Raw genomic sequence first — 20,227 nt, forward strand, 5'->3', positions numbered from 1 at the left:
CGGAAGGATGGAAGGCTCAGTCAACCTTCAGTGACTGATGAGATTTGAACCGCTGACCTGCAGATCTAACAGTCAGTTTTAGTGGCCTGCAGTACTGCACTCTACCCACTGCGCCATCTCGGCTCTTTTTTGCTGCAAAAGGGCTCAAATGAAGTATTGATTACATAGGTATGGTTATACTTTTTACAGGTCCGATATTGTTCTATGTACAATCCTTTGTTTATTACTTGCATGTAATATTCTAATTTTCTGTGATGGGAGATTTGGGGTTTTCATCAGCTTTTCATCACAATTATGACAAATCACGCCTGAACTATCTTGCCTTGTATGTTCTGTCATATATTAAGTTTCATCTTTCAAGTTACATTACCAAAATAAATGAATGTTTGCACGATATTCTAATTTTTTGAGTTTCACCTGTATATAGGTATTTTGTATTAAGAGATGTTGATTCTATAGCTTTTAGGACTGATCAATATATATTGCTTTGTAGGACTATGCTCAAAATCACACAATAAGCTTAGACAGAGGGGAAAGTACACCTGGAGAATGTCCAAACTATCTCTGACTCAACATCAAAGAACACCCCCCCAAAGTAGTCAACAGTAGTCAAGGTTACAAGCAGAAAGACAAGGGTAAATCCTAATTCGATAAATGGGTATGATTACACCAAAGAGATTGATATCTTATTATGGATTAATCTGATGTTAAAGATAAGCAACAATAAGCTACAGAATTATCTAAAATATACTGACTAGGAAAAAATCCAGATAGCTCTCATGAGTCTTTCTGCACTTGCTCTCAGATCTTATCTCCTCCAAAGTCAAACATAGATTTACAATAGCAAAATATAATTTTAGAATTGCAAAATACTCATTACTTTTTAACAGAAAAGAATGCCACCTCTTCCCCCCCCCCAAAAAAAAGGAGTATAAAATGTTATGCTGACATCTATTGACAAATCAATAAATCCATCCTTCAAATAAATCCATCGTACAACTTACATATAATGAAGTGGGACTATATAGAGCTCACTGTGCTAAAACATATACAGTGATACCCCGTCTTACGAACGCTCCTTCGTACGAACTTTTCATGATACGAACCCAGGGTTTAAGATTTGTTTGCCTTGTCTTAAGAACCATTTTCGTTTTACGAACCAGAGCCCGGGAGCGTGGGCTCTCTTATTGCGCGTGCGCTCTTGTACTGCGCATACGCTCTCTGACTGCCGCCGGGATTTCCCTTCCTTGTGATGTCACCGCCGGGATTTTCCATTTGATTACAGTCCCCGACGGGATTCCGCGCTCGGAGAAAGCGCTCTTGCAGCCGTTTCGCTGGGAACGCTTTCTCCGAGCGCTTCTGGAGGGTGCAAAGGGTGGGGTTGCCACGTCCCGATGGATTCCATCCCTCTTGCCAGGACAAAAGAATAGTGGCGGCGGCTTCCCTTTCAGAAGCAGCAGCAGCTCCAGGAATGTCACATCCACACACGTACACCCCGCCGCCACCTGCCCCCAAACAAGGATCCGAATGCTGGCAGTAATGGGCAAAAGGGGTGAGTTTTGGGCTTGCACACATTATTCGCTTTTCCATTGATTCTTATGGGAAACATTGTTTCATCTTACGAACTTTTCACCTTATGAACCTCGTCCCAGAACCAATTAAGTTCGTAAGATGAGGTATTACTGTACATAGAAACATAGAAACATAGAAGACTGACGGCAGAAAAAGACCCCATAGTCCATCTAGTCTGCCCTTTTACTATTTCCTGTATTTTATCTTACAATGGATATATGTTTATCCCAGGCATGTTTAAATTCGGTTACTGTGGATTTACCAACCACGTCTGCTGGAAGTTTGTTCCAAGGATCTACTACTCTTTCAGTAAAATAATATTTTCTCATGTTGCCTTTGATCTTTCCCCCAACTAACACACATATGTTTGTGTGTGTGTAAAATTAAAAAAAAAAACACTAGAAAAGATATAAAATACATTACCTGATGTAATGCCTTTCCCTATATCTTAAAATATAGACTTACAAACTAAGTTGGTCTTACCTCTGATGGGAGAGCAAATGCACAAGACATTTGAAAGGGCCACGATCCAGAGCTTAGTACTTGTATGCTGAAATCCACTAGTATAAAACAATGAATAATTCAGTCAGTAATTTTATTTCAGTTATTGACCAACAAAACAGATTAAATGAACAATTATTTGGTTAAGAAAAGATAATGATATGTAAAGATGTTATGTAAAAATTAAAGAAAAATAATGTCTCCGAAATATATTGGAGAAAATGGCATAGATATTTAGTTAAATACAGTATATTACAGCTTTGCAAGATCTTATCTATGTTTAATTTAGCCACATAATAACTCCAGCTACACTTATAGATCATATAAACTAAGCTAAGTAGAATCAGACCTCATTGATACTTGCATTGACACAATCTCAAAATTCTAGATCTACAGACAAAATTGAGAAGAAAAAGCAACAGAAACACTGACTTTGGGATAATTGCCAAGAAAATTGAACATATACACATAATCCTCAACTTTAGTGACTGTTCAAACAGCATTGAAAAAAAGTGACATGATTTTTCCCCCAGTTATATCCTTCACAGTATCTCCATGATCATGTGATCAAAATTCAAATATTTGGCAACTGGTCCATACTTATAACCATTGCAGCGTTCTGGGGTCATGTGATCACTTTTTACAATCTTCTGACGAGCAAAGTCAATAGATAGGCCAGATTCACTTAACAACCAGATTACTAATTTATCAAATGCAGTGATTCACTTAACAACTATGTCAGGAAATGTCATAAAATGGGACAAAACTCACTTACCAAATTCTAACTAACAACATAAATTTTAGTTCAATCATGGTTGTAAATCAAGAGCTACTTGTATATATACACTGTGCACAATTATTAGGCAAGTATTTTGACCATATGATCATTTCATGCATATTTTCCACCTCCAATCTGTATAAATTTCAGTGGTTATTGGATAAACATATCAGGTGATATGTATTTGTGTAATAAGGGAGGGTGTTGCCTAAGGAGATCAATGCCCTATATCAAGGTGTGCATAATTATTAGGCAGCTTCTTTTCTTCAGACAAAATGGGACAAAAAAGAGATTTAATTAACTCTGAAACATCAAAAATTGTAAGTCTTTCAGAGCATGTCTCTTAAAATTGCTAAGATATTGTGGTGTGATCACAGAAACATCAAACATTTTGTTGCCAATAGTTATCAGGGTCACAAGAAAAATGTTGAGAAAAAAGACATATATCAACTACCAAAGATTTGAGAAATATCAAATCTGAATTTACTAGCTACCCATTATCCTCCAGTGCTGTCATATTCCAGAACTGCAACCTACCTGAAGTACCCAGAAGGGCAAGGTGTTCAAGGCTCAAAGACATGGCCAAGATAAGGAAGGTTGAAACCCAACCACCATTCAACAAGACACATCAACTGAAATGAGAAGACTGAGCCAAAAAATATCTAAAGACAGATTTTTCAAAGGTTTCATAGACTGATGAGATTGACTCTTGACACATCAGATGGATGGGCCAATGGCTAAATCAGTTAATGAGCACAGAGCTCTACTTAAACTCAGATGCCAACAAGGCGGAGGTGAGATACTGGTATGGGTTGGTGTTATTAAAGATGAATTAGCTGTATTCAAGATGCTCAAAATAAACTCCCAAACCTACTGCCACTTTTTAGAAGACACTTAGAAGATTCAGGAAATCTTTCAAGATAATCATAATATTTATGCTTTGCAGGCACTGAAGTACTATGTGGCTAGCCGATAAAGGCCTTAAAGACGAAAGCATAATGACATGCCCCCCATTCCTCACCTGACTTACTGAGAACTTGTGGGCCCTTCTTAAACAGGAGGTTTAAGTATCTGAGGCTGTGGTTGCTGCTGCACAAAAAGTTGATCGTCAACAGATCAAGAAACTGACAGACTCCAGGAATAGAAGGCTTGTGACTATTACTGAAAAGAAGGGTGGCTACATTGGTCACTGATTTTTTTTTTAAATGTCAAAAATTTTTATTTGTAAATGTTGAGTTTTGTTTTTTTATTCCCCCTTTAAGAGATGAAAATTAAGGGAAAATTTTCATTTTTCATTTAGTTGCATAATACTTCTTCACACTAATAGCTGCACAATAATTGTGTGTATGCATTCTCCTAAGAAAGCCAAAACTTCACTTTTACTTTCTCAAATATTCGGTTTTGAGATTCATTAACATTTTGGTTTGATAAGGAGCACTGTAGTTGTTCAATAATAAAATTAATCCTCAAAATTACAACTTGTTTAATAATTGTGCATACAGTGTTTTAGGAGCTGAACCTGACTGGAGAAACCTTTTTTGTTGGCATTTGCTAGATATATGAGATTTCCTAACTGGAGGCTAGGTGTAAAACCATTTTGAATTAATAGACTTCCAAGTTAAAATTCTATCCTAAGTACCAGAACAGTCTTGAACAAAAGTCGATGTTTGGATTCTAATCTCTCTCCATTCCCCATACTCTAACCTTCTTTCTTTTTCTCAGCAGTATAATTTCTGATACGACAATTTCCAAAAATTCTAGTTGGCATCTCTTATAGTTCAAAGCAAATCATCTAAAGTTATAAAGTTTTGTCTTATAGAACAAACATTTGCTGTAGTTTTTTATCCTTTACACTGCTTGCAATATCAGCTGTCCCCTAAAACTCTTCTTATATTGACCCATTTTAAACAATTTTTCTTTTCCAATGCCCACTTTGGTCCCTTCTTGTGTTTTTTTTTTTAGCAACTTACTGATAGAATCTCAAATCCATTTATATAACTTAAGTTGCCCTCTTAGGTTGATTTGTAAGGAATAGAAAAAGACGGCTACCTTCATTAGCATACTATTCACTTTCACCTATCTATAAAAATGCATATTAATTTACAGATTTGAAAACAAATACATTTTAACTTTGCTTACAATCCAAAGGCTCTGAATTGGATAGGTGCTTTTTGAACTGCTCATTCAGGTCTTTGCTTACACCTATATCTTGGAACATCCTTTGAAGTTTGGATGTGTACTCAAAGCCACAAGCTTGCTATAATGAATCACAGAACAATTATGAAGTTATACATTTTGAGATAAAGTAATGCACACACTACAAAAAATCAGATCTATAAGTCCTCTAAAACACTGTAACCACTGTAATAATAATACCGTATTTTTCAGTATATAAGATGCACCTTTCCCCCCCCAAAAAAAGAGGGTGAAAAGAGACGCCACGCTAAGATCGTTCCAGCTGCAGAAGATCGTTCCAGCTGCCAAAACACAGAGGCCAATTCCTAACAGAGTGAAGAGTGAGGAGGGAGGGAGAGGCAGGAGGCAGCAGTGGCCAGGAGTTGCAAGTGGGATGAAGAAGTTGGGAGTAACTTGGTCCCTGGGAGAACTGCGAAGGGGCTTGTTTCCCTTGTAACTGTGGCAGATCTGGATTCGAGAGACATGGGAGTTCTCAAAGATAAAGAGCTTTCCAATAAGATCATTTTAAACAAGAGACAAAAAACGCCGCCGCCTGGGACAGACTACTCATCTGAACGCCTAACTAAGCAAGTGCTTGCGATCCCCAGTCTTGGTTTTGATCCCAAGTCGCATGCAGAAAGAGAGCAAAGGATTGAATACAAAGTTTTCAAGAGACAGATCCCCCTCCCCAATTGCAAAAAGGGTGCCTGAAACGTGAAGATCTGGAAGAAAGTGATACCAGGTGGCAGGTTCCCCTCCCCCAAAATGGAGGGGGATCTGCCACCTGAAAACTTCGTATTCAATCTTCTGCTCTCTCTCTGCGGGCGACTTGAGATCAAAGGATTTAATAAGAAGTTTTCAAGTGGAAGATCTCCCTCCCCGATGGCAAAAAGGGTGCCTGAAACTGAAGATCTGAGGCAGGTTCCCACTCCCCAAAAACAGAGGAGGATCTGCCACCTAAACTTCATATTCAATCCTTTGCTCTATTTCTGCGGGTGACCTGGGATCAAAACCAAGGCTGGAGATCCCAAGCGCTTGGTTAGTTAGGCATTCAGATGAGTGATCAGTCCCAGGTGGCGGCGTTTTTTGCTTCTTGTTTAAAATGATCTTATTGGAAAGCTCTTCATCTTTGAGAACTCACGCATCTCTCAAATTCAGACCTGCCACAACTACAAAGAAAACGAACCCCCTTGCAGTTCTCCCAGGAACCCAAGTTACCCCCAATTTCTACAAACCACATCCACTGCTGCCTCCTCCTGCCTCTCCCTCCCTCCTCACTCTTAGCTCTGTTAGGAATTGGCCTCCATGTTTTGCCAGTGTTGCATCTCCTTTTTCATTCTCCCAAACTTTTGCCCCCTTTCCTTCAAGTTAGGGATGCTCTCAATGCAGTTCCCTCGGCTGCTTCAGGAATCCGATTGAGGCAGCAAAAGTGCAGGGGTTGCTGGGAAGCCTGGTAGCATGTTTACAAAATGGCAATCCCAGGAGGACCGATGTTCTGCCTCTCTATCGGGCCTTGTTGAGAGAAATCCCGGCTTTCAACGCCTCTGGCTATAGGTAAGAATAACGGGGCAATTTGGGAGTGGAACCAAGTCTGTCTTCTGCCTACATGAAAATCATATTCCACCTCACCCACTCCAGTTAAATTTCTTCCCAATTTCTGCAGAAAAATTGTCAACACATGCGTAATAAAACAGAAAATCTGATTAAAGATTTGAAAAATATGTGCTTTAAAGAAATCTCCTTAGTCTTCTTTCTTTGTATTACCTGAGGAGGCTTTTCTTGGGAAATGTAGTCACCTTATTTGTGTAAAACAGTTTACACAATTACTTCCATAGCAGAAATCTAAGATTTACCTCATGGAACAAAAGTAGACTCTGAAAAATCCAGGAATATCTGCTACTAATATGTTTTATTAATAATACAAAAACACAGAAGCTAATCATATTTTACTACAAAAACACAGAAGTAATCATATATTACTACTTGTCATTTCTTATTCACTTCACATTTCTCTAATCTTAGAAAGCAAAATTCATATTTATTGTTGCTTATTATCAAAATCCCAGTGGAAGTGAGGACCCCGCTAATCCTGATGCTAATAGGCAAAGGCAGAATTACTTTTTTCTTGTTTTCCTCCCCCAAAATTAAGGTATGTCTTATATTCCAGTGCGTCTTATACATTGAAAAATAAGGTACTTATGTTAGAGCTTTAGTCTGACCAAAATAAACAAATTGAATTTTTTTAGCAATTTAATTACTTTTAACACAAGTTCAGAAAATTTTCAACCTTGATCTGCACACTAAAAGTCAAGATAAATTTATCATTTAATTTCTTATATAATATGTACAAATTTTCTACCTGCGCTTGCAATTCTTTATAAAATGGTCCACTTTAAATTATTATAATTATTGAATTATTTAAAATAATAGATTTATAGAGAAATTACAACCACATTCCCAAAAAATCACCAGTTCACTTGTAGTAATTTAAAAGCTCACTAAAAACAAAAAACGTTTAACAACAATTGGTTATTTACTCTATCTCTTTCATAAGCATGTAAACATACGTACTCTTAAATTCTGTGTATGAGAGGCCAACACACATTTTGAAAACAAAAAGTTCTGCTTAAGAGATTTTTGAGAACTAATAATAGTCCAAAACTGATTTAAACAGATTAGTACTCGTGTTCCATATGCAGCTGTTTTGAATAAAAAACAAAACAAAGTTGGCTTACCTGAATGGTCTTCTCTGGTGCCGAGACTGAGTTTAAATTTAGCTTGAAGTATGTCCTGTATCTGCTTCACAAACCAGTTTTCAAAAGAAGGCTTAGAGAACATCCAATATTGTAGTCAAGGTAGTATATGTCGTGACCCTGGACCACACAAAGCCAGGGTGGATTTAGACTCAGGTAAGTCAATGCTTCTTCGCCTGTACACTGCTAAGGACAGTCCAAACACAGGATACACCCAAGCTTAAGTCTTGTAGACAAGAGAAGGCTGGTCCAGTGGAGTGGAACAGACCCTCTATAGCACCTGCCTGCCGAAGGCAGCCTCAACAGAGGCAAACAAGTCCAGTTTGTAATGTCTGACAAACAGGGAAGGGGAAGACCACGTAGTCCCTCTGCAAATTTCTTCAATGGAAGTCTAGGTGGCCCAAGCTGCCGAGGTGGCCACGCTAAGGGTGAATTGTGAGATGATTCTCCTTGGAATGGGCCTGCATTGCCCTTGTAAACCCAGGAGATGCAGGCCTTAAGCCAGTGGCTGATAACCAATGGAAGCTAGGAGAAACGCGAATTTGTTTTCTGCTGAGGTTGGGCCAAGAGCAGCAGAAGGATGGCTCCAAAATCTTTTGATGGTTTTGATGAAAATTTTTGACAATGGAAGAAATTCAATCTCTTGTTCTGGCTCAGAGAATAGACCTGCAACAGGATCAATGCCCACACATGGTTCAGAAGACTTTACAGCTATACCAAAGTTTGCTGTGAGCTTGGCTTTGTGGAGCAGCATCTTGAACAGGGATGCTTTGAAAAGCCTGGTGAAGGCCGGCTGGTCTGGAATCAGACCGTAGACATTACGCTCCCTTCACCATGGACAGAAGCCTCACCAAGCTCTGATGAGTGGCAAAAATAAGGGTCACTAACAGTGGACCAAACTTCTTGCATAGGGACAGGAATGGTCGGGTAAGGAGACTTTTACTGGAGGCCTGTGAGTAGGCATTGGCTATCATGTCTTGTAACTCTGGTGGGAGATGTTTCCGGGCATCCAACCCAGGACAGTGTCCCCTGCTTTTGGGATAAAGATGGCAGGAGGTCTCCTGGAAGTAGAGGGGATTGGAGCCAGGATAAAAGTGGCCCCACGGGCTGGCATCTCTTGTAAAGGGACCTCCTTAATGTCCATGTCCTGAGCCACAGAAAGATGATCTGTTAGACCAATCCTTCTCAGTTGCAATACCTGTAGGCAGAGGGGGATTGGCAAACTGGAGAGGATGAGCCACCTGAAAAGAGGAAGGCAGCAAGGGCTGCAGACAGGGGTGCCTGGAGTGGCTGCTGAGCCCAAGGTTGAAATGTCCAAGATACTGCAGACTGCTTTTGGGCCTTCTCAAATTGTTTTTCCAAAGCCTGAAACCTCCTCTCAGAATCTTTAAGGGTCACTGCAGATGATGATGACCCAGAAGCCTTGGCCTTCTTCTTAAAGGAGATATGGCTTTTAGACCTGGCCTTCTTGGGGACAGCAGAAATGGATTCTTCCTCTGCTGTGGATTTATCGGATTTGCCAGCCACTGAGGTGATGGAGGGTGGCAAGGCAGAGGAACCTAACTGATAACAGGAGGTCTCAATAGAAGGATAGGTCTCAAAGGTTTTGAAAGAGTATAGCCCTAGGGCAGGGACTCCAGATTTAAGATGAATAGCCGAACAGGAATGAGTGGTGGAGGGCCATGGATCCCCGAAGACAGCAATCACCCATACTTGTTCACTGAAAATTGAGCAGAATCTCTAAACTGGCAGCAAGATGAAGCAATGCTACAGATAGTGAGGAAAAATCACTCACAAAATGGTGATTGGGCGCCTCGTTGTCACAATAGTCTTCAAAATAGCCGCCGGCACACTCAGTGACCAGGAATCAGTCCTATGATGGTCAAAATGACTACCACAAACTTTACCCAGCAATAGAGTTTATGCAGATGAAGGAAAATGGCCACTTTTAAAAACCAAGGCAAGACTTCCGGGTGGCGACGGTGCTGTGACAGGGGGCCGGGGACACAGCTCTATCCCCGACCCTCCTTTTTCTACCTGGAGGTTGCGTTTTTGCGGTTTGATCAGACTCAGAGAGTCTGATCAGAGAACAGGGGGTCTCCTGGAACCGAGAGGCAGATCGCCACTGCCTCGAAGGGAAGGGATTGCCCCGTAGCTCCAGGAAAGAAGAACCGGGCACCAGCCATGGCGGGTGCCCGGTCATAGCAGCACGACCACGAAATAGAAAGGAGAAAAAAAAATTCAAGCAGAAGTCGAGCAGAATAAATAGATCATCAGAGAAAAAGAAAAGGTAAAAAAAAGAAATTTAAAAAGAATCCACGAGATAAGTCTTCACAAAAATTGAAGGTTATGGCGAATGTGAGAAATTTTCTGATTCAACAGCCAGAGTGAGTGGAAATTTACAAACCAGAACTTGTACTTTGCCGTGATTTAATAATAAGAACAAAAGAATATAAGCATATTACTAATGTTTTAAACTGCAGCGGTGCTTTTCCTGGAAAGAACACTATTTTATGTAGGATCTGAGGGTTTAGGAGCTGGATTTAGACAATATAATTCAAAGTTGATGAGATTTGGGGTGGTTGTTTTTCTTGTGCACATGATGATGACGTGACTATGGATTTAAAGAGACTTTGCAAAAGAAGCTTGTAATACGGAAGATAAAAGAGAAAGAAAAGGCTCAAATAACATAGTGGAGCTGAATATTTGCTTTTGAGACTGTAAACTGTGAGGCTCTAAGTGGATGAGATGATTGGATTTATGAATTTTGGATTAATTGATGGAAATTGTATTAAACTGGATTAATTGACGATAATTGGATTATACTTTTGGATTGGACTAACTACTATCTCTGGAACACTTGGTGAGAATTGGACTGCACCTCTATTTTGGATTAAATTCGAGAACCTTTTTCCCACTTCTGGAACTTTATTTGGATTTTTCCTGACTTATTGGCTCTTTGATTAATTGGAATAAGTAAAGGACTGGACAGAAATTATAGACTAAGTATATTTGGATATTTTTTCTATCTCGCTTCCACTTTATTTCCTCTTTATTTTTGACTACTTTTAAAAACAATGAATTGCTAAATTTGCATTCTTTCCCTCTCCAGGCTTGGTGAACCTTCAACTCTTATTATACGGTTTTTGCCTTGTTGTTGTTATTATTTTTATGCTTTATATATTTGTTTATTATTTACATTGATTAACTAATTAAGTATTAAGCATTTAAGTAATTAAGTAATTAATTAATAATAAGTAATTATTTGTAAGTTAACCAGTATTTTTAAACAATTTCAACATTTTTAGATAATTGTGGAATATCAGAAAGTAATCAGTCACAAGAAATTGATTGGTTAATATAATAATTTTAGTAATTAATTTAGAATTTTAATTAACTATGCTAATTTAAGTTATATTTTTAGTAATAATATAAGCTTTATTGTATTAGATAAAAATAGTTATATGTATATTTAGGTATTGGCTGAACTTTGGTAAGGTTTTTTTCATGCTAATTAAGATATAATAAGTGGATGTCATTTTGAAAGAACTTTAAGTTCACTATAGGCCCAAGGCAGAATTTTAGAAGCTCTTTTAATACGTCTAATACAATCACAACTATAAAAACTTCTAAAAAACAGGCTTCTACTTTATCATTGGCCTCACAAGAATCTCCCTCACACCAAAAGACGATAACAAGTATACTTGCAAAAGAGAAGGAGAAATCTTCAGTGCAACCTACTCTTCAAACTATTCAAGATTCAATGTCAGTAATACAAGACTTTATACAGAAAACCCAGATATCAATAAATACCAACAATGAAGCAAGACAGCAACATGAGGACCTTAAAGCTGAAATTAAAGCTGACATGGGAGAGATGAAAGAAAGAATGAAAGAAATGGATGAAAAAATCAAAAATATACAGCAAACCCTAAAAGATAACGATCAAAAGATAAAAGCAGTAGAAGGCAAAATGGAGAAAGTAGAGCCAAAAATGGAAGAATATGAAGAACGTAGCAGTGCAACCAATAGGGGATTGATGAGGCATTGGAATTGGAACACGCCTCTTACGGGCTGAGATTTCAAAACATAATGGAGGAAAAGGATGAAGATTTAGGTAGAAAAATGGTGGAAATTTTAGGAGAGATTTTACAGACTGATCCCCAGGAACTAATAAAAGAAATCAATGAACTTTATAGAGTACAGTCAAGCTTTGCTAGAAAGCACAACTTACCAAGGGAGGTACATATAAAATTCACAAGAAAAACAATTAGAGATGACATCTTAAAATGGTCAAGAAATCAAAGCTTAGATTATAAAGGTAAAGAAATTCTAATTCTAAAACAGGTTCCAAAAAGACTTCGTGAAAGCAGGAGGGAATATTATTTTCTTACTAGTAAATTAATTAAAGAAAACATAACCTTCCACTAGCTTATCCCAGAAGGTCTCTCACTGTTTTGGCAAGGAACAAGAGTGAAGATTGAGAATGTTGATGATGCTAAGGATTTTTTTGAAGAAAGTGGCCTGAATAGATCTGAACAACTGAGCAAGGACAGTAAAGGAAGTGGAGATGAGTTGGGGGCCTCCATCCAGGAGAGGGAGGATACATTAGGAGCAAGGAAAAAACATCCACAAATACAACAAGATTTGATTCTAAGTAGCAGATTGAGAGAACACAAAGACACCAAGAAATATTACAAATAGATATGTCGGGAGACATGAAAATATTTTCTGTTAATGTGAATGGACTAAACAATCCAAGAAAAAGAAATCAAATATTTGCTAAACTTAAAAAACAAAGAGCGAAACTAATTATTCTTCAGGAAGTACATATCAAAAAATCTAATAGAAAACTATTATGGAATCCAAAATTAGGTTAAATTTATACCAGCCTAGCGGACCAGAAGAAAAGAGGTGTAGCAGTATATATAGATGAATCAATAGATTCAAAACAATTATATAGTGACCAGGATGGTAGAATTTTAATACTACAATTGAAATTATGACTTGGAACCTCTCGTTATCATGTCCATCTATGCACTTAATGAAAACCAAAAAGAATTTTTTAGAAAACTGCATGACAAAATAACAGAATTAGCAATTGAGAATATGATTTTGATTGGTGACTTCAATGCAATTTCCAATAGTACAATGGACTATTCTGGCAAGAAGAACGAAAAGAAAAAGAAAACAATTTTACCAATGACGTTCTGGAAAATGATTACAGAATTACCATTGAAAGATATTTGGTGGGAACGACACCCATTAACAAAACAGTACTCCTTTTACTCAAATTCCCACAAAATTTGGACAAGAATAGATATGGTTTGGGCATTCACACACACCTCTGAACACATAAAGGATATTGAAATAGAAACAAATAGTTGGGCAGACTACAATCTGTTGGTAATTCTCTGGAAGGGAAGTAAGAAACAAACCAATTGGCAAATGAACCGTAATATTTTATGAGATTCTCAATACTTAGAGTGGATAGAAAGGGAATTAGAAGTTTTTTTCAGAATAAATAAAAATGCAGAAACATCCCCACAAAATTTATTGGATACGGCCAAGGCCTTTATCCAGGGCCTGACGATTTCTTACACAACCAAAAAACAACAACAAACAAAGAGAAAAATAAACATTATCAACAACTAGAGCAAGAATTAAAAAACTTAGAAACGGAACTACAAAGAAATTCACACAATAGTAAAGTCAAAGGGAAAATGGACTTAATAAAACATAAAATAAAGAGGGCAAAACAGGAATATTTTGAACATGCAAACAAACCAGGGCTCTGGTTAGCCTACAAGCTGAGAAAAAAAAAGAATCTAAAATGATAAATAAACTTGAAGATAATAATGGTGTACTAAGATATAGAACATATGAAAAGAAGGAAATAGTGGTGGAATTTTACAAAAATTTATATCAAGAGGAAGAAATAAAAGAAGAAATTTTTAAATTTTTAGACTCTACACATTTTCCACCTCTATCAGAGGATTAACAACTTTTTAAATTAAATAATACACGAGGATCAAAATGGATTTTTGCCGGGCAGACAAATTAAAAATAATCTTAGGACAATTATTAATACATTGGAATTTTATGAATGCCACCCCGAAAAAAAATGGCTTTGGTTTTTCTCAATGCAAAGAAAGCTTTTGATAATGTGAACTGGACATTAATGAAAATTCAACTCAACAAAATGAAATTTGACACCAAATTTATCAACTTGATAGATGCTATTATACTCAAACCAAACAGCCAAAATTATAATAAACAATGATCAAACGGAAAGATTAGAGATACAAAGAGGGGTCAGACAAGGTTGCCCTCTCTCGCCCTTGTTATTTATTTTAACACTGGAAACATTGCTAATTAAAACTAGAGAAAACAAGGAAATTAAAGGATTAGAGATCAAAAAAGAATGTTATAAAATCCAAGCATTTGCAGATGACGTAGTTTTTATTACAGAAAAATCTTTGATATCATTACCAAACTTAATAGATTTAGTAGAAGAATTTGGGAGTGTGCCAGGTCTAAAAATTAATAAAAGTAAAACACAATTGATAACTAAAAATATGACTGGATTACAGATGAAACAACTGGAAAATTTGACAACTATGAAAATAACGAAGAAAGTAAAGTACTTAGGCATTTGGATTTCTGCCAAATCTGTCTTTAAAAGATGATAATTATACAAAACTTTTAGTTCAAATTAAAAAGGACTTGAACCTTGAGGGCCATGATTTAATGCTAGGTTGGCATGCCTTTGTGTGGTATAAAATCCATTCATATTTTAAAAGACATACAATTAGGAAGTCATTACTAGAAACATGGAATGACATTAAAAAAGATCACTTTCTAACAATGCCAGACTGGATTTCTCCAATTGACGCTATATGCCACCCCAATTTATTACAAGAAGGAAGAATATTGAAATATAAAGATTTATTAAATGAGCAATTGAAATTAAAAACCAGACAAGAATTAAAAGAAACAGGAACAATGATAGATTGGTGGGCTTATGCTCAAATCCAGACTAGCTTTCAAAAAGATGCAAAGACTTACTTATTTCAAAAAGAGAATAATATTCTAGGGAAATTGCTAACCAAGAATCAAGGGAAATTGATAGGGAAAGTGTATAAATATTTGATTAGGTCCAAAACAGTAGGTTGGATTTTAAAAGATAGTATGATCCACTGGTCTAGGAATTTTGGAAGAAATATAGATTTAGATGCATGGGAGAGGGTTTGGTCACACAACTGGAAAATAACTAAATCGGTATCGTTAAAAGAAAATCAGATTAAGATGTTTTATAGATGCCATCTGCCCCCCAACGTGTTATAAAAAATGTTTCCAAACACTTCTCCAAACTGCTGGAAATGTAAGACAGAAATTGGTTCTTACTACCATCAATGGTGGACTTGCCTGAAAGCCAAATCAAATTGGAACAAAATAGAAAAATGGCTAAATGAAATTACACACCAGGAAATCAGGAAAACTCCAGAATTTTTCCTGTTAGGCATTGCTACACACAAATATAAAAAAGACATACAATATTTGATAAATCATATCTTGGTAGCTACTAGAATTGTTTTTGGAAAGAAGCAGAAGTCCCAAAAGAAGATGAGGTAATTAGGAAAATTATTGAATGTGCAGAGCTGGACATGATGACGAGGCGGTTGAAGAACCAAGAAGAGTCAAAATTCTATAAAATCTGGGATAGGGTCTATATTTGGTTGAAAAAAAGAAATTCCGAATGAATTCAAGGTTATATAAATTTATTATTCTGAAGTGTATATAAATAGAGAAATGAAGTAGATATATTTTTCTTTTTTGTTTTCCCTCTGAAATGATCTAATCAACAAAGGTTTTTCTTTTTTTTGCCATGTAGACTTCTATTCTTGTAGCTCCTTTTTGTTTTGTATTTTTATGTATGTGTGTGGTGTCTTGTTTTAAAAGAACAATAAAAAATTATTTAAAATAAATAATAATAAAAACCAAGGTAAAACGAGCCTCAGGCCTCCAAAACTAGCCCTGAGGAAGCAGCCGAAATTGAGCAGCCATGTTTTCTCTAGAATTGGGCAAACTTCAGGATGCCAAATCAGGCTGCAGAGGAGATGCAAACCCTCACTGCTGCTAATGCTCTTCTCCACACTGAACGAGTTTAGCCTTTGTGGGGCAGGTACTCCAGCTCTCTCAGAAGCTAGGTGATGGCGGTACTTGCAGATGCACCAGCTAACCAGCCCACTGCTGGCAGAAATAGGGCAACAAGGCAACCTCAAAAACACCCTCGATAAAATGGAGGAGAAATTAGGCCGAAGGAGAGTCCAAGCTGGGGAAAAGGTTAGTTGTTGTGAAATCAGGAAAGTGGAGAGAAAATATAAATGTTTCTTCTATCAGAAGAAGGTTTGCTCCACTTCTGTTTTCCTGGACCAGCCTTCTCCTGCCAATGAGACTTACGCTTAGGTATATCCAATGCTTGGACTCTTCGCAGCGCACAGCGCAAGAAGCATTGGCTTACCTGAATAGATTTCTCTGTACACTGCGAGGAGAGTCCAAACCTGTTCTGGCTTTGTGTGGTCCAGGATGTTGTCTATGCCTTTGTTTGAAAATTGGCTTGTGAAACAGATAGAGGGCATACTTCAATCTAAATTAATACTCAATCCCTAACAATCGACCAGAGTTTGTTCCCATACTTCGACTCTCCTTGGCAGCGCATGGGAGAAACCTGGATTCTCAAATTCTGGTGTAATAATTTTATTACATGATTTAATGTGAAAAAGTAACTATTTCTATAATGTACAAAACTGTCTATCTTTCAAATGTAACATTAAAAATCTGAATATATCAAGATAAAAAATTATTTAGCCTACCATAGGAATACTTGAAAATAAATGTTTATTATGAACAATGAGCAATTTTGAATTAATTTCTTGTAACGGGAGATAGATTAAACATAAAAAACCTGTTTTATACAGGTAATTCTTGAGTTACAAAATGGAGCTAGCCAATTACATTTGTAACCCGAGGATTTATTAGAATGAATCATTTAAATGAATGTGCAAGAGAATGTGCAGATTGTTGTGCATGAGGTATCTCAGAGTGAGGAAAAGCATGGGGGGCCTAGGGCTTCCAATAACCCAACCCATTGAGATATCTCATGACTGCACCCTCCCCCAATCCTGCCTGATTAGGCCCACTTACCCTTTGAAGATCTCAATGAGCTGTCTCTTCTCCAACCTCTTTGCCATGGTTTCACCTTTAGCAAAAGTATCTTGAAACTTAGAGGGTGATTGTGTCTCTCTAGGCTCAAGCTTTACAAAACAAACCCCCCTTGCTGCTAAAAATGGAGCCACACCAAAAACAGAGCCCAAGAGGAGTTGTGGCAGCAGCTGTTTTTGGCGGCAAGGAATTTTTACAAAGATTATCGGAGTGTAGATGGACCCAATGTCCCTCTAGGCTCCAATTGTCTTTACAAAAAGCCCTTGCTGCCGAAAACAGAGCGTGGGAGGGATGGGACAGCAAAGATGATCGTAGCTTTGCAAAAAAACCTTGTTGCTGAAAATGAAGCTGCTGCCATGTCTCTCTCAGACTCCATTTTTGGTGCAGTTCCATTTTCACCAGTAAGGGCTTTTTCCAAAAAACTTTAGGAGCCTAGATTGGGATTGCAGCCCCCTAGGCTCTGATTATCTTTGCAAAAAGCCCTTGCTGCCATGAACAAAGCCTGGGAGGGCGCGCTGGTCTCTCCCTTGCTCCATTCTTATTAGCAAGGGCATTTTGCAAAAATGACTGGAGCCTATAGGGATACAATCTCCCTACAGGCTATGGCAAGCCTTTGCAAAAAGCCTTTGCCAGCAAGAACAGAGCCCAGGACAGATGGACTGACCTCTCCCAGGTTCCGCCCTTGCAAGCAAAGACTTTTTGAAAAGACAACCAGAGCCTATAGAGACGTAATCTCTCACCCCTGAAGGATTTGGCAAGGAAATGGCAAATGAAGGAAAGTCCTAAAGAATTGAGAATTCCCTCTGTTTGAAAAGCCTTTTGCTGCAGACCTCAATATGCAGAGAAAAGAGGATTAAATTGTATGAGATCATGCAAGATCAATAGCACAAGATCTCACACTATTAATCTTGTGTGATCTCGCACTTCTTTAGGCCTCTGTTCTCTGAGAAGGCCCCGAACACCTGAAGCAGGCAAAGAAACCAAAGGCTTGCTATATCTTCACAAAGGTGTCTCTCCATAGGCCCAGTACTTGTGGAGACCTGGTGGGGGAAGGGGGAGAAATGTTTCAGTGCCTCTGTGATCCTAAGGGTGAATGACTATTGTAGTGCTGCAACATTCATAACTTTGGAATAGAGCTTAAGTTCGGGGGGGGGGGGGGATATGTTGTAACCTCAAATGATCACTAAGTGAAATGTTGCATCTGGAGGATTACCTGTAATAAACAAAAGAAAATCATTTTAAATATAATATTCATTTAGTTGCCATATTTCTTTAGTTATTTTCAATCAATACATATATGCCTATATACTTTATAAGTATAATTATACATGAAGTTCTGGCAAATATAAGCAATAAAAGATATGTAAACAAGAGAGAAACACCTTCAATTTAGAGATCATACTTGCTTCAGCATCATCACTAGCACTGTTCTGGTGTACCAGCCTCTTTGCCAGCATTTTGGCATAGAATTTTTGAAACACATCTTTGTCTTCAATATATTTGAAGACCACCATCTAGAAGAAGCATTAATTTGTAGTGTTTATTTTTAGAACAAAACTTTTACAGCCAACTTCATATTTATCTCAGCAAAACGTAATTATTTTTATATATTTTATAAAATATTTATATATTTTGTTTTACATAAAATAACTACATACTTTAAGTAACTACATATTTTTAAGTATGTTGTAAAAAAGTACTTCCCACCTGAATACTTCCCACCCTACTCAACTAAGAGTAATATGGACAATATAACCATTACATATAAATAAGTGCTTTAATTATAGAAACAAGAAGCATTCATAGCAAATCACATTATCCTATTTAGTCCATCTCCAGTTATCATTGAAAATCAATTTCCAAAAATTATACATAATCATGCATACATAATACATAACTTACCACTTGGTTAAGCGTATCTTCAAGTTCTGCTTCCTCTGGATTCTTTGAGCTGCAGTCAAAAGGATATTAAAACTGTTATAATCCAGCAAGCTCATTATTTCAACTCCATATGTGTGTGTGTGTGTGCACGCGCGTGTGGTCTAATCCATTAGGGTGTGTGTGTGTGTGTGTATATACATAAAGTACATACATACATGTGTATGTGTGTGTTTTTGTAGATTTTCATGGATATGAATGGTTAAAGTGCTAGACAGAAACCAGGAAACTGGATTCTAGTCTCTCCTTAAGAATGAAAGCTGGCTGGGTGAATTGGGACATGTCACTCTTTAGCCCAATTCACCTCATAGGCTTGTTTATTTAGGAGCATTATGTATGTTTGATGCCCTAAATTATTTGTAAAGTAATAAAGCAAGGATGAAAATTTAATAAACAAATAAAACAATTTACAACTGCTTATTGCCCCATAACAGCAAATTACATTCCACTGATTTATCTATTTATAGTTTACTTGTTTTTCATTAAAAAAATAATTGCTGAATAGAATACTTAAAACAGTAAGGATGCTATCACACTAAATATGGAAGTATAACACAACAAGATCCCTGGTTGAAGAAATTTTCAGTTTTTGATAACTGAAAGCTAATAATCCTGCCACTAATCTAGACAGGAATTCCTAGTTCCCAGTACTTGATCAGTAGTGAAACATCTAATTTAATTTACTGCATGGAGAATCTTTGGCTAATGGACAAGTAAACAAGGAAAAACCTAATACATAATGATGCAGGCTCTGTGCTAAATACCATTTTACTAACACAAGGACACTGAACTTAGCTAAAGAATATGCTGCTGGCAGCCAATGCAATTAAAATCTAGTCTAAAAAAATTTATAACAGCTGTAGCTTCCAGGACAACTTAAAAAAATAAAGATAGGCAATAATGTTTAAAAAGAGAGATATCAGTGAAATGGGGAATAATCTAGGAAATCAGAGGATACAACTTCCTCCAAAAGATGTACCTTTTCTTTAGCAGAGAATCACAATACCGCGCCAACAACTCTGGAGATTTACTAGATGATTGGGCCATTTTTGTTACTGCATTATTATTTATGAAGCGACCACAAGCCTGTGAAATATATAAGTGAAATGTTCATACATTTCCAAAATCAGTCAAAATCAGTCATATGCTAGTCATATGCTACTTAAACATAATACCTTGTCTAGAGCCGCAACAAAGCCAGCATCATTATTGAAAGCCGACATCACCAGTGCATTGTATTTCTTATGAACATCCAATACTGTTTGTACATACATTTTTGGATCCT

At 37.1% G+C, this 20,227-nt stretch overlaps 1 protein-coding gene across 3 annotated transcripts in view; it reads right to left on the minus strand.

Annotated features, from left to right (window-relative positions):
• CUL1 (cullin 1) overlaps window positions 1-20,227 on the minus strand; it is a 128,922-nt gene that overhangs the window by 27,363 nt on the left and 81,332 nt on the right. For all 3 annotated transcript variants that reach the window (XM_070766814.1, XM_070766813.1, XM_070766815.1), the window contains exons 10-15: window positions 20,118-20,225; window positions 19,922-20,028; window positions 18,907-18,955; window positions 18,387-18,518; window positions 4,991-5,108; window positions 2,056-2,132 (exon numbers count right to left, since the gene is read on the minus strand). In XM_070766814.1, coding sequence (XP_070622915.1) covers window positions 2,056-2,132; window positions 4,991-5,108; window positions 18,387-18,518; window positions 18,907-18,955; window positions 19,922-20,028; window positions 20,118-20,225 — 591 coding nt within the window. The remainder of the gene's footprint in view (window positions 1-2,055; window positions 2,133-4,990; window positions 5,109-18,386; window positions 18,519-18,906; window positions 18,956-19,921; window positions 20,029-20,117; window positions 20,226-20,227) is intronic.

This window comes from Erythrolamprus reginae, chromosome Z (assembly GCF_031021105.1).
Source record: "Erythrolamprus reginae isolate rEryReg1 chromosome Z, rEryReg1.hap1, whole genome shotgun sequence".
NCBI lineage: Eukaryota > Metazoa > Chordata > Lepidosauria > Squamata > Dipsadidae > Erythrolamprus > Erythrolamprus reginae.